This window comes from Callorhinus ursinus, unplaced genomic scaffold (assembly GCF_003265705.2).
Source record: "Callorhinus ursinus isolate GAN/ISIS: 27379988/994484 unplaced genomic scaffold, GSC_fseal_2.0 scaffold23, whole genome shotgun sequence".
NCBI lineage: Eukaryota > Metazoa > Chordata > Mammalia > Carnivora > Otariidae > Callorhinus > Callorhinus ursinus.
In genome coordinates, this window is record NW_027397085.1 from 15,378,769 (window position 1) to 15,391,901 (window position 13,133).

General features: G+C 41.6%; 1 protein-coding gene and 1 long non-coding RNA gene across 3 annotated transcripts in view; one reads left to right on the forward strand and one right to left on the reverse strand.

The window, feature by feature from the left end:
- Positions 1-1,799: 1,799 nt before the first annotated feature.
- On the reverse strand, positions 1,800-5,902 carry LOC112839470 (uncharacterized). Of its 2 annotated transcripts, none has more exons than XR_012382079.1 (3): positions 5,425-5,902; positions 4,124-4,247; positions 1,800-3,764 (listed from the first exon to the last, which is right to left on the reverse strand). It is a non-coding gene; the product is annotated as an uncharacterized lncRNA (long non-coding RNA). The 2 variants fall into 2 exon arrangements; XR_003212206.2 differs by lacking the exon at positions 5,425-5,902 and adding an exon at positions 4,832-4,959.
- Positions 4,949-13,133, forward strand: part of DEPDC1B (DEP domain containing 1B) — a 90,113-nt gene continuing 81,928 nt past the window's right edge. The window contains exon 1 of the mRNA XM_025892416.2: positions 4,949-5,068. Within this exon, the coding sequence (XP_025748201.1) occupies positions 5,021-5,068 (48 nt within the window). The 5' untranslated portion in view covers positions 4,949-5,020. The remainder of the gene's footprint in view (positions 5,069-13,133) is intronic.

Genomic DNA, 13,133 nt, shown 5'->3' on the forward strand with positions numbered 1-13,133 from the left:
CCCAGGCGCCCCTCGATCTAATATTTTCAACCACAGGTCACCCCTATTTGGATGTTTCACTGCCAGTCAAATGCTGCTTGTCCAAACCCCAACTTCTTTTGGCCTTTGCTGTTTAGGAGGAACAGGTCCAGTGACTCAGGTGAATTCTCAAATACCAGTCAATATTTTCCCCACGATGTGCATAAACATGAAGGGGAAAGAATGTCAGAGGCATATTGAGTGGGCGAATCCTAGCTGGTGGCCTAGGCTCACTTCCAAGCTGGATGACATGTTCTTAATCCAGCCTCCAGGCGGGGGGGCAGTTTTAAGGTTTTGCCTCATCAAAACTAGAAATCTGCTCAAGCCACGGATCTCTGGAGTCACTGGTAAGGAGTCAAGCCATAAAAACCAATGGAATATAGATACCTGTATGTACCTCTGTGGGAGGAATCCATAAAACTGAATTTTAAACAAGCTACTGTGGTGATTCTTATGAATAGTCAAGTCCCTTCTCTTTGTTCCTTCTTGCTTACCCAGACAAAGCCTGTTTCACTGTGACTAATGGTGCAATCTTTCTGCCAGTCTTCTAGGTGACATTTAGAGCCACATCTGGCTTTTTCTCCTCCCTCATCCTTTGTGGGTAACCATTCACTAAGTACTGACATTTCTACTATCCCCTCTCCTGCCATGTAATAGCTAGAACAAATATTAATCGAGAGCTTGTGTATACAAGATGTATCAGTTTCCTATTGTCATATTTGGAATTACAATACATTTAATGATTAAAAACAGCACCGGTTTATTAGCTTATTAGCTGGTCAGAAATCTGGAGTTGGGTGACTGTGCTCTCTGCTCAGTGAATTAGGTGTTGGAAGCCTGAAATCAAGACCTCAGCCAGGCTGATTTCCCCTGTGGAGGCTCTGGGGAAAAATCTGCTTCCATGTTCATTCAGGGTGACAGAATTCACTTCCTCTTCGAATCTCCGACTTCTGCCACCAGCTGGAGAAAACTCTCCTCTTAAAGGGCTCATGTGATTAAGTCAGGCTCATCTAGATAATCTCCCTATTCCAAGGTCAACTGATTTGGAACCTTAATATCATAGGCAAATTCCCTTTACAGCAGCACCTGGGGTCGTGTTTGACTGAAAAAATGGGGGGAGGAGTAGATACACTGGGTCTGGGAATCTTGGAGACCATCTTGGAATTCTGCCTACCGTGTAAGGGAAGCAGAATTCTAAGAAATCTGCGTGTATTTCCTTAAGTAAGTCTTTCAATAGCACTATGAAACAGATACCACTGTTATTTCCTTTTTTTTTTTTAATTAGAAACTGACACACAGGAGAAGAATCTTGCCCAAGGTGACACAGTTGTTTTCATGACACTCCACTGCTCTTGGATTTTCATGTCTGTATTCATTCAACTACCTTCTAAGTGGCTTTCCTGTCTCCATGATGTTCTTCCTTGAATTTATTCGATATTCCTTGGCCAGACCAATGTTGGTTAAAATTTTTTTTGTCATCAAGTGGCTTTCCTAGATACAAAGAATTATAGTTAGCGATAGCAACAAAGAAGCCCTGTCCTGATGTGTGAGAAACTGAACTTATGCCCAAATATGAGAATCCAATATGAGAATCCATTCAGCTGTATCCTTGGCAAAGGTTTTATTATGCTAACTTAGAACTCTAATGGTTTGATTGTGAAGTGGCAGGAGGTGTGTGTGTGTGTGTGTGTGTGTGTGTGTGTGTGTGATTATAACACAAGGCACTGGGTATGGATTGTGTCTTCTCAGAAGGGAGGAGTGAGTGTGGATAATTCTTTAACAATAAGACAAAGCAGAATAGTAGGTTCAGGAGCAAATTTTATAGGTTATACTGAAAATATAAAAGTTAGCTCTTATACTGCAGAGTATACGCATGTAAAACATATGTTTAGAGACAGAATGAATTGAATGAATCTTTAGGAGACGAATAACTTATGAAGCTTCGTTTTACTTTCTCGTCCATTTACTCCTTCAACAAGTACTTGTCGAATGACACCATGTGCCAAGCTTTGTATCAACCACATTTATTTATTTTCTCCTAGGGTATTGCAAGCTTCCGAACTGGTTTTCCTGCTTTCACTCCACACCTACCCCCATGCCATTCTGCTACCTACACAGTGGCCAGAGAGATGCTTTAACCTATTATCTTGACACACTCTCAAAGCTTTCTAATACATTTTCAGCCAATTCAGAGTAAAATCCAAATCCCATGACCCATAATGTGACCTAAAGAGCTCTTCTCCTCTCTGTGTCCAAACCCATTTCCTCCCTCTCCCTTTCAGTCACTCTGCTCTAGAGAACACAGGCACAGGCCTCCTTCCCATGTTCCCTGGGCGTGGCAATCATGTGTTCACCTCAGACTTTCACAGGGGCCATTATTCCATCAGCTTAGAAGATCCTCCCCCAGTTACTCTTTTATTTGACTCAGATTGTTTACTCAAATGTCACTTCCCTGGCCACCTGAGCCGAAACAGCATCCCTGTCCCCACCATCTGCTCCTTTTCCTTCTTCTACTTTTCTTCCCAACACTCAATTACCACCTGATAAGCTATATATACTTTTATGTGTTTAGTTGGCTTGCTGTCTCCTTCCTTACTAGGATGTCAGCTCCTGGGAACAGAGACTTTGTTTTTTCTCCTAAAATATTCCAGTGACTGAAACAGTGCCCGGCACATTGTAGGAACTCAGACATAGTGAATACGTGAATGAATGAATATAAATCTCTATTTTTTGTGTTATTTATTTTTTAAATGCTGAAATAAAAATATGATTTAATAGTTCCAATGAAATAGTATGGTTTTACATTTTCCATATGTTTTTAGCCTTTCTTCATCACCCATATCCCCAAAGAATATGATGCCCCTATTAGTGAAGAGTATTAATACAATTTCTGGGGGAACATTTCCCAATAGAGTGGTGACAGGACAGACCAATAGCTTTGGAAATCAAATCACGGATTTTACAACTTTTAAGAACCTCAACAAATGGACTGTCTTCATGGCTTAAATGCCAAGGAACATAACTGAAAGTAGTAGTACAATCCCAACGCCTAAAATCTAACGTAAGCAGTGAGTGACTTGGGTTTCAGCAGAGTTCTTTCAAAACGACCCATCCAACCAGCTGGGAGACATTTCAGGCAGTAGAAGGACTGAATTCAGCAGTCAGGAACTCTCTTGGCAGCGAAGGCCTTGCTCCCAACCACTCCCTACTCAGTGATTGAGAAACACAATTCCCTATCCCATGATACATTTGGTGCCTCTGTCGTTTTGCTCCACAGCTTGGAATTTCCTAATGTCAGTGACAAGTCAGCTGGTGATGGTGAGATTGCCAGTATTCCTTGTACCCTATAAAGATGTTCAGAGGCTGAGTCAAAGCTTCTACAGGATTCTGATGGCCTCACACTTAAATATGGCAGAGAAGAGTATGCACAGAAATTTCCCAATTGTTTTTATGTGATGCTGAAAGACTGGTAGATTATCAGCAGCCCAATTCAAACTACCTTCACAGAGACTGTGGCCTCTGATATGTAGATCATTTGGAGATGTTTTTCCAGTAAAAGGAATTATCTTGTCTACAGCTCATGAAGGACTCTTGGGAAAAGGCTCAGGAAGCAGGGCATGACGTTTTGATGTTCTGTATCAGATCCCAGTTCCACAATGGTCACTGGTGTTGACAGACAGGTTCTGGAGTTACTTTGCTTCTTTCTCTTGTGCCCCACTGTAGTCCTTTCTGATAAGGATTCAGTCCTTGAAGGTAAAAATGATCTTTATTGCTTTTTCTGATTAAAAAAAGTAACGCACACATGTCATCTCAGAATTTTGGGGGGCTTTCTAAAATGCACCTAAGTAGGAGGGGTGTTATGAAGGGGGGAGCCCGATCTTTTACCCAGATTTTCTTTAAAAAAATTTATTTATTTATTTGAGAGACAGAGAGACAGGGAGAGAGCACGAGTTGCGGGGGGGGGGGGAGGGCAGAGGGAGAAGGAGAAGCAGACGCCAGGACCCGGATCTCACGACCCACGCCGAAGGCAGATGCTTAACTGACTGAGCCACCCAGGTGTCTCTTACCCAGATTTTTATTATGGTATCTTATTCTGCGTACTCACTGAGGTGACCAGGTATGAACTTTTTTTCAGATTTGAACTTTGAACTCGAGTTGCAGGTATAGAGCGGTGGCCTCATTTGTCCCTTTTAACAACAGCGAATCAGAACAACTCAGACCAGCAATTCCTAGGGGGAAAATTGTGAGCAGTAAAACAGGTCAAAAGGTCAAAAGACAAATTTTCAGGCTGATATAAAACAGAATTCAAATTCAAGGGATAGATTACCAAAAGAAAAAAAACGGGAAGGTGAATCGGGTCTCTTTCCAGCTCTAGCGATCGTACGCGCCGTCGACACCCCGTGGGGCCAAGTCCCCTTGCCCAGTGTTTCAGTGTCCCTCCACTTATAGAGGCGGTGCACCGGCTTCATTTCACTACCCACCCGTCCCAATCCTATTAGCAGCACCGGCACGTTCACTCTACCTATGAAAAGCGGACACGGATTTGCTCCCCCCGTCCACGGTTTCCGATCACCGAATTACACTTTCATTGACCCTCTCTAGCACAGACAGCGTGGGCGGGCTTGGGGAAGTCAGGCGGGCCAGGTTCGCCCCAGACAAAGCGCAGGCGCCCCTCACGGTCTGCGCACACGCTGGTGTACGCGCGCGAGGCGAGGGTGGACAGCGGACTCTGTACCCGGCGGGTCTGCGAGCCCAGCTCCCGCGGCCGCAGGAGCCTCGGTGGGAGACGCCCGCCCAGCCGCCCGCCGCCTACCTGGCGGGCCCCGGGGGTGCCGGGATCCCGGGGTCCCCGAGGCTCCGCCTCGCAGTTTCCGTCACGTGCCGCCGCGCCGCCCAATCAGCGTCCGCAGCGCACAGGCTCGCGATTCAAACCGCGGCGCCGCCGGCTCGCTGGGATCCGCGCTGGGGCGGCCGCCGCCGCCGCCGCCGCTGCTTACCGGCCATGGAGCACCGCATCGTGGGCCCCGGCCCGTACCGGGCCACCAAGCTGGTGAGTGGAGGTGCCAGGGCCTGGGCGACGCCGCGATCCCCGCGATCTGCAAGGTTGGCGGGGCCCGAGTAGGGAGGCCGGACCCGTTCCGGCCTGGGCGGCCGTTTTCTGGACGATGTTCCCAAAGAAAGGCTTACCGGGCCTGGAGCTTGGCACGTCGTGGGTGGGTGCAGCTTCGTTCCCGACACACACTGGCCTGGTTCTCGGCAGTAAGTGAGCCTTCCGATTTAAAGCGCCCGAAAGAACAGGGTGACCCCACCCCCACCCCCTTTGTCCCCTGGAATCGAACGCCTGCAGCCCGGAGAGGAAGCGCCCCGTGGGTAACCTCAGGGCCCCCCACCCCTTGTAACACTAACCCTTCGCCGCAGTCCAGGCAGGGCGTGTCTCAGTCCTGAGTGTCACTTGTGGTGACACCGAGGTGCTTTCTAACGGTGCCCGGAACGCAGTTGGGTCTTGGCCGCTTTTCTGGTTCCCAGCGTTTCTGGTCTGTCCACACCTACCTAAAATCAGCGGTTGGCCCCATCGGATGTTCTTTTTGATTTTTTCTTCCTTTTAAAGATTATTTGACAGAGAGAGCGAGAGCAGGAACACAAGCAGGGGGAGTGGAAGAGGGAGAAGCAGGCTTCCCGCCGAGCAGGGAGCCCGATGTGGGACTCGATCCCAGGACCCTGGGATCATGACCTGAGCCGAAGGCAGACGCTTAACTACTGAGCCACCCGGGCGCCTCCGAACGGATCTTCCCTGAAAGAGCCTTTACAGACCATGAGGGTCCAGGGTGCTGCTTTGTCTCCTGGGAGAAGAACTTTGGTATTCAGGGTTCTGAGGCGTAGTTGATTTCTTTGTGACCTGGAGCAAGTGATTTTAGTGATTTGCGTTTTAGAGGATGACTCTAACGGAATAGTGGTGACAATTTGGTAATGTCAATTGCAGGTGTTTAAAGGCGTTCTTTGGAAGCCTGCTGGTAATTGGGAGGAAGGGACCCCGCTTCTTGGTCTTTTGCCACTTATGGCCACATATAATTTGGGAATTGGTTTCATTGTTCTGTTTAACGTAACGGATATCCAGGAAGAGACGGGAACAGGATGGGAGGAGTTACTGCACGCGTCTTTGCAAACTACAGGCGTTCGTAATGATTCATTCATTTAAAAAGATTCAGCAAATATAAATTTAGATTTTCCTCTGGGCTAGCCTCTAAGAGGTGTGGATGGTGCTGACAGGGAACAAATAGGGTTTTTAAAAAAATGTTTTCATATTTACTTCCACTTCACAACTGCTTCTACCGTTTGGAACCATCTGGGATCAGAGCTATTGGTAGGTCCATATTGAGGGATGAGATAAAGACTGTGCATCATCAGGGACTTTCAAAAACTTTACTGTCCTTTGTGGAGGGAAAAACATATCCCTCTTCCCCAAATTTATTCACAGCACTTATGCAAGGAAAACAGAAGCTCAAGATCTTGGGTAGCTAGTTCTCATCCTTCCTGCTTTAGACTAAAAGAAGTTACATCATAATTGGAACTGTTAAAATCTCATTCACTGAATTGTATAAATCACTACTTTTCATGGATGCATAGTACCTGTGTGATAAGGCACTGCTTCATTCTGAGTCACATTAAGATATTATCAAAGGAATTTATAAAGAAACATTTTCTTTGTTCTCCAGAAGCTGTCAGCCCCCAAGAAGTGATATTCAAGTCAAGTTTAGCCAAGACTGATCAAGTTAAGCAGGAAATTTAATTATGTGACTAATTAATGAAAGCACCTCAATTTTACCAGAACTTCCCAGGTAGTTCAGTTGTCAAATTTATTCTATTTGAGATCTTTGATCTTAAACCAAGATTCTGGAAGCACAGAAAACAATAGGAAATTTTTTTAAAAAGGTGAGACTTCCTGCTTTATCAGTCATCTTTGTCATCATTGTAGATGCTTTAACCTCATTATAAAATGTATAAATGTTTCCTGGAGCATAATTCAGTTGTGCCTTACAACTTTTACCAGGTAAATCACAAAGTTTGTGACTAGTCCTCTCTTTACTTATCTTCCCAGCTTATCTTTCCATCTCGCTGTCTCTGCTTATCCTTTCGCCCTTCTCCCAAGATCACCCTTAACCCAGTCTTCAGGAAAAGCTTGGGATAATCATTGGCATATAAAGAGTAGGCTTTTACTTCCTCCTTTCATGACTCCCTTTACTTTTTCAAACCATGTACAGCTCCATTTTCTAAAGCACCAAAGTCTTATCTGAAAATAACATTTTATGGACTAGGTAAATTTTTTTGCCAAAAATCAAATGACAGACTCTAAGTCATTACATGATGAATATGGAAGTTAATTAGAAACTTATTCATCTTCATTGAAATAGCTTTCACTTTTGTAACCCACATACAAATACGGTTGACCCTTGAACAATGTGGGGATTAGGAGTGCCCACCCATACGCAGTTGAACGTCCATGTGTAGCTCCCCCCAAACTTAACTACTAACAGCTTACTCTTCACAGGAAGCCTTACCGATAACATAAACAGTCAATTAACACATATTTTATAGGTTGTATGTATTATATACTGTATTCTTATAATAAAGTAAGCTAGAGAAAAGAAAATGTTATTAAGAAAATAAAAAGGAAGGGCGCCTGGGTGGCTCAGTCGATTAAGTCTCTGCCTTCGGCTCAGGTCATGATCCCAGGGTGCTGGGATCGAGTCCCACGTCGGGCTCCATGCTCAGTGGAGTCTGCTTCTCTCTCTGCCCCTCCCCTCTGCTCGTGCTCTCTCTCTTTCTTCCTCTCTCTCAAATAAAATCTTTAAAAAAAAGAAAATCATAAGCAAGAGAAAATACATTGACAGTATTTATCAATAAAAATCTGCATGTAAAGTGGACCCATGTAGTTCAAACCCCTGTTGTTCAAGGGTCAACCGTAGTTCATCATTTTAATAAAATAATGAGGAGAAAGAAAATTGCTTTTATAAAAACGGCTTTAACCTACTGATTCTTTGAACTTAATTCTGAGTTACTTCTACCATCTGATGCAAGTGGTAAACTTTAAAACCCATATAGCTGTCACTGAATCTGAGAACTAGAATGAATGGACATGACCAATTGTCTAGTCCAGTTTTCTCCTTCTCTTGAGGCCTATAGGGGTGAACTGACTTGATCAGGTTCGCCCTGCTAGTCTGTAGCAAGTTCAGCTAGAGGTAGAGTTTGGTTGTCTCTGTGCTCCCGGGCCAGGTGCTGTAGCATGATAGCACCATTCTCACAATATCTGTGGTACTAAGAAGGAAGGAAATGGAATAAACATCCTGGAGAAAAAAAAAAAAAAAACAGGAAGCACATTTCAACACTCAGTGCTGTATTTTGTAGTTTGGCTCATGATGTGAAGTAAAAACAATTGTGATTCCTTATTTCAGATCCCTAGTTTAAGGGATAAATAAGTAAAACAAAGTATTTTTTTTAATCACGAGCAAATCTCTTTTGTTCCCTTTGCTATAAAGATTTTTCTCTCCAAATAATGTCATAGAAAAAAATCACATTCTCAAGCTCTGTCTTGGTCTTTGATGACATAGGATATTTTCCTTCTAAGTGTGACTGAGAATTTTGAAGTATTTTACAGGTAATGTAATTCTTCTTTCTTGACAGAATAGCCGAATTACAACATAATTATTTTTGGAAGTAAGTAGGAACAGAGATCATAGTTCTCACCAGGTTTTAGAATTCTGAAGTGTTTCATGGACTGAGTAAATATAATCCATAATGATAAGCGCCATTAAGAATCAACATAAATATAAAAAAAATAATAAAAAAATTAAAAATTAAAAAGATAAAAAAATAAAAAAAAGAAATGCAAAGAATCAACATAAATAAATTAAAATTCATTTTATAAGATATGAGCTTTGATTAGGATGTCTTATTAGAAAATTTCTAGTGTGAAATGAAAACCAGCTATCAACAGAATCAGTAAAAATCCAGTCATAATAGTTTTTTTTTTTCTGTGTGTGGAATACACTGAATGAAAAGGTCATTCAGAAGAGTAAAAGTATGAGAATTAAAATTATTTTTGAAAAAAAATTTATTTTTAAAGGAGACTCTAGGTGACCTTGATCTACCAGAGATTTAAACTTAGTATTAATTGACTGTAATCACAATGGTGTAGTATTGCATAGGAAGACACAAATAGCTCAGTGGGATAAAAAAGAGAGTTCAGAACAGAATCAAGAAAGATACTATGTAAGGTAACTTAGTATTTCAATTCATTGAAAAAAGGGTGACATAATTGGCTCTCCATTTGGAAGAAAATAAAGTTAGAGGTGTTCTTCTCCCACCATAAAAAATTCTAGTTGAAGATTCAAATATTAAAAAAAATCCCTCTAAAACATTAAAAGAAAACTTTGATAAATATTTTTAATACCGCTGGTTGGGGAAATCTCTAACTTCCTTCCCCTAAAGGGGAAAATCCTGCAGCTATAAAGAAAATAAAGATATATTTGTTTCATTAACATCACAATCAACAACAAAACCTTCATATAGCTAGAGACCACATAAATTGATAAGCCAGGAGAAAACATTTCTAATATCTTTTTAAAAGGATTAGTATTTCATATTCATTCACTCAGAACACCTTTATTAAACACATGCACCATATGAGAGGCACTGTCCTCAGTTGTGGAGATACTGAACTGAGCAAAATAGACTAACTTTCCTGACTTCTATGCACTTTGACTTAAATGCTAGATTTAAACATTTTTAAAAAATTGATTAAGAAAAAGGAGACAACCCAATAGAAAAAGGTCAAGCCTCAGATAAATAAATGAAAATTACTTAAGATGAAGATAGGAAGATGCAAACAAAATACAGACATATCATTTCTTGAACACGAATTGGCAGAAATGAGAATGGTAACATCTAGTGATGGCCACAGGTAAGGCAGCATGCTCTGATATTGCTGGTAGGACTGTGAATTGTTACATCTGATCTAAATATGCTGATAAAATTTAGAAATCCATTCTATCACAAATAAATAAAAGCATTGGTCCTTTAAGTTATTTATTCATTTGAAAGAGAGAGAGAGAGATGTACAAGTGCGGGGGAGGGAGAGGGACAAGGTGGGGCCAACTCCATGCAGAGCACGGAGCCAACCCCACCTGAGGCGGGGCTCAATCTCAGGACACTGACATCATGACCTGGCGTGAAATCAAGAGTCGGATGCTTAAGCAACTGAGTCACCCATGTGCCCCAGGGTTTTTAAAGTAATATTTTGAAACAACAAAGTGCAAACAGATCCATGCCCATCAGTTAGAAAATGCTTTAGTAGGGGCATCTGGGTGGCTCAGTTGTTAAGCATCTGCCTTTGGCTCAGGTCATGGTCCCAGGGTCCTGGGATCGGCATCGGGCTCTCTGCTAGGGGGAAAGCCTGCTTCTCCCTCCCCCACTCCCTCTGCGTGTGTTTCCTCTTTCGCTGTGTCTCTCTCTGTCAAATAAATAAGTAAAATCTTAAAAAAAGAAAAGAAAATCGTTAAGTAAATTATGGCATTCATTCATAAGAATAGGCTAGATCTACAGGTTATTGACACAGAAAGACATCTATGCTGTGTTCAGTGCAAAAACAAGTTGGGAAATGTGTACAATAGAATTGATCACATTTCTTAAGAAAGGAAGCAAACAACAATACTAATAATAAATAACATACATTAAAAAGGGAAAATTCTATATGTGTGTGTATGTTTGACAGGTATGTGGGATCGGAGAGAGACTGGGCAATCTCTTTTATATACGCTTCTGCATTTAATTTGTTACAATGTGCATTATTACTTACCTAATTAAAATAAGTAGAGGAACTACTCACCAGCTTGAATCAGTTAATAGGCATATTTACTTCTGGTTTGAAATACGGGATTCCAGGGACCCATGTCTTCATTACATTTACTGCGTAATGTATAAAGTACTATGCATTAAGTTTAATTGATGATGATTATGATAATTCAATAAATATAAAATAAATGAAAATCTTTTTTATTAACTCTTCTTCCCTCCCCACTCCCAACATTCTTGATCAGGACTAACATGAAGGCTAGATGTCAGCAGAGAATTAAAACAACAACGATTAAAAATATGTGGAGACTGTTTAAAACTATGTTTGTGTTTAGACATATAGGTGGCATAATGAAATGAATACGACTCAGTGAGTTTTCTTATGAGCGCCCCATGTAACTGATACCCAGCTCAAGATATGTAACATTCCTAACACTCCCCTTGCCTTTCTCTGTCTTGACCTCTATACAAAGTAACCACTGTTATACTTTCTAATACCATGGATTAGTTTTGCCTGCTTTTTGATTTCATGTAAATGGAATCATATAGTTTTTTTGTTCTTTTTTTTTTTTTTTTAAAGTAGGCTTCATGCCCAGTGTGTAGCCCAACACAGGGTTTGAACTCACGACCCTGAGATAAAGACCTGAGCTGAGACTAAGAGTCGGATGCTCAACCAACTGAGCCACCCATGCGCCCCAAGCCTTGAAAATCTTTTACTTACAACCTTCCCACTCAAAAGAAAAAAATAACTTTTAAAAATGTATTTTATTCATTCAATAAGTATTTACTGGAGATATTACCACCAAGTTATCCCTTCATGTGAACTTAATGGATTCTTACATTCATGAGAAACAAACGATCAAAACTATGGCTAAAACTGAGCCCAATATGCCTAATTCACTTCTTAGGGCCCGATGTTTAATATGATTTTACTGCATTCAGCAAGTATGTACTGTTTATTACATGAAAAGCATTATAGGGAGAGAAGAAAAGAGAGATGTATGAGACATAGTGCCTGATGTCAAAACATGTTTAAAATTCGGCAAAATATTTTCCTATTTAAAAAAACAAAACCTAGACATCCACCCCTTCATCAGCCTTCCCTAGATTAAATGAAATGTTCACATATGGTATCCTTCCTACATAATTACACCAGCAGCTTTTTCAGACCCTAGGCTTCCTGCCAGCCTTCCTAAAAGTCCTGGAAACTCACAGTCTTACTCTCATAACCATTCTCCCTTCTCCCAGCCTTCTCTTTCAGGTCTATCACTGCACAAACTGAATCTTTACTTCTCACCCCCCTTCCCACTGAAACCAGAAAATCTTTTTCTAACAACTACAGTTCTGATCTCGGCATATTCTTTTTATTTTTCCCACTTCTGGCTCCTGTTTTCCCTTCTGATCAGGCCTTTTCTTCCAGGTTTCTCTTCATTCGTCCTGCCCAACCCAGTCTGCACCGATGGTCCACTTCTCTTCCACACAACACCAGAGATGTACAGGACCGAGGTAGGGTCTGTGCAAGCATGCACCCTGGACATAGAGCATAGTGCCCAACATACAGTAGGGATTCATCAAGCAAATGCTTAATTGGTCTTTCACTTTTTCTACCTTCTTTAACTACCTTCTAACGTGTTGCAATTGAATTCCACTCTGATTCCGAATCATGTCTTCCTTGTAGCCAAATTCAAATATCTTTTCGCGTTGGATATATATTAATCTTTCTACTTCATTTGACACTGTTCTATGCCATCCTCCAAATTAAGTTGGTCCAGATTTAAACAGTTTTTTAACATCTTAAAAACACACAGGAAACGAGACAATCCCATGTAGGATAACATTTAGATGTTTTTAGAATTTCTAAAACAAAAGAAAACAAAAAACTCAAGACACCAACGAAAAGACAGACACTCCATAGAAAAAATAAAATGGAAAATGACTTGAACAGGCATTTAACATGAAAAGATCTTCAAATTTACCATAATATATGCAAAGATGGGGTGCCTGGGTGGCTCAGTTGGTTAAACGACTGCCTTCGGCTCAGGTCATGATCCTGGAGTCCCAGGATCGAGTCCCGCATCAGGCTCGCTGCTCAGCAGGGAGTCTGCCTTTCCCTCTGACCTTCTTCCCTCTCATGCTCTCTCTCTACCAATCTCTCTCTCTCAATAAATAAATAAAAATCTTTAAAAAATATATGCAAAGATGTTCAGCCTTAGTAATTAGAAATGAAACGCAAAAGAAATCCCCGATGCAATACCACTACATGCCTA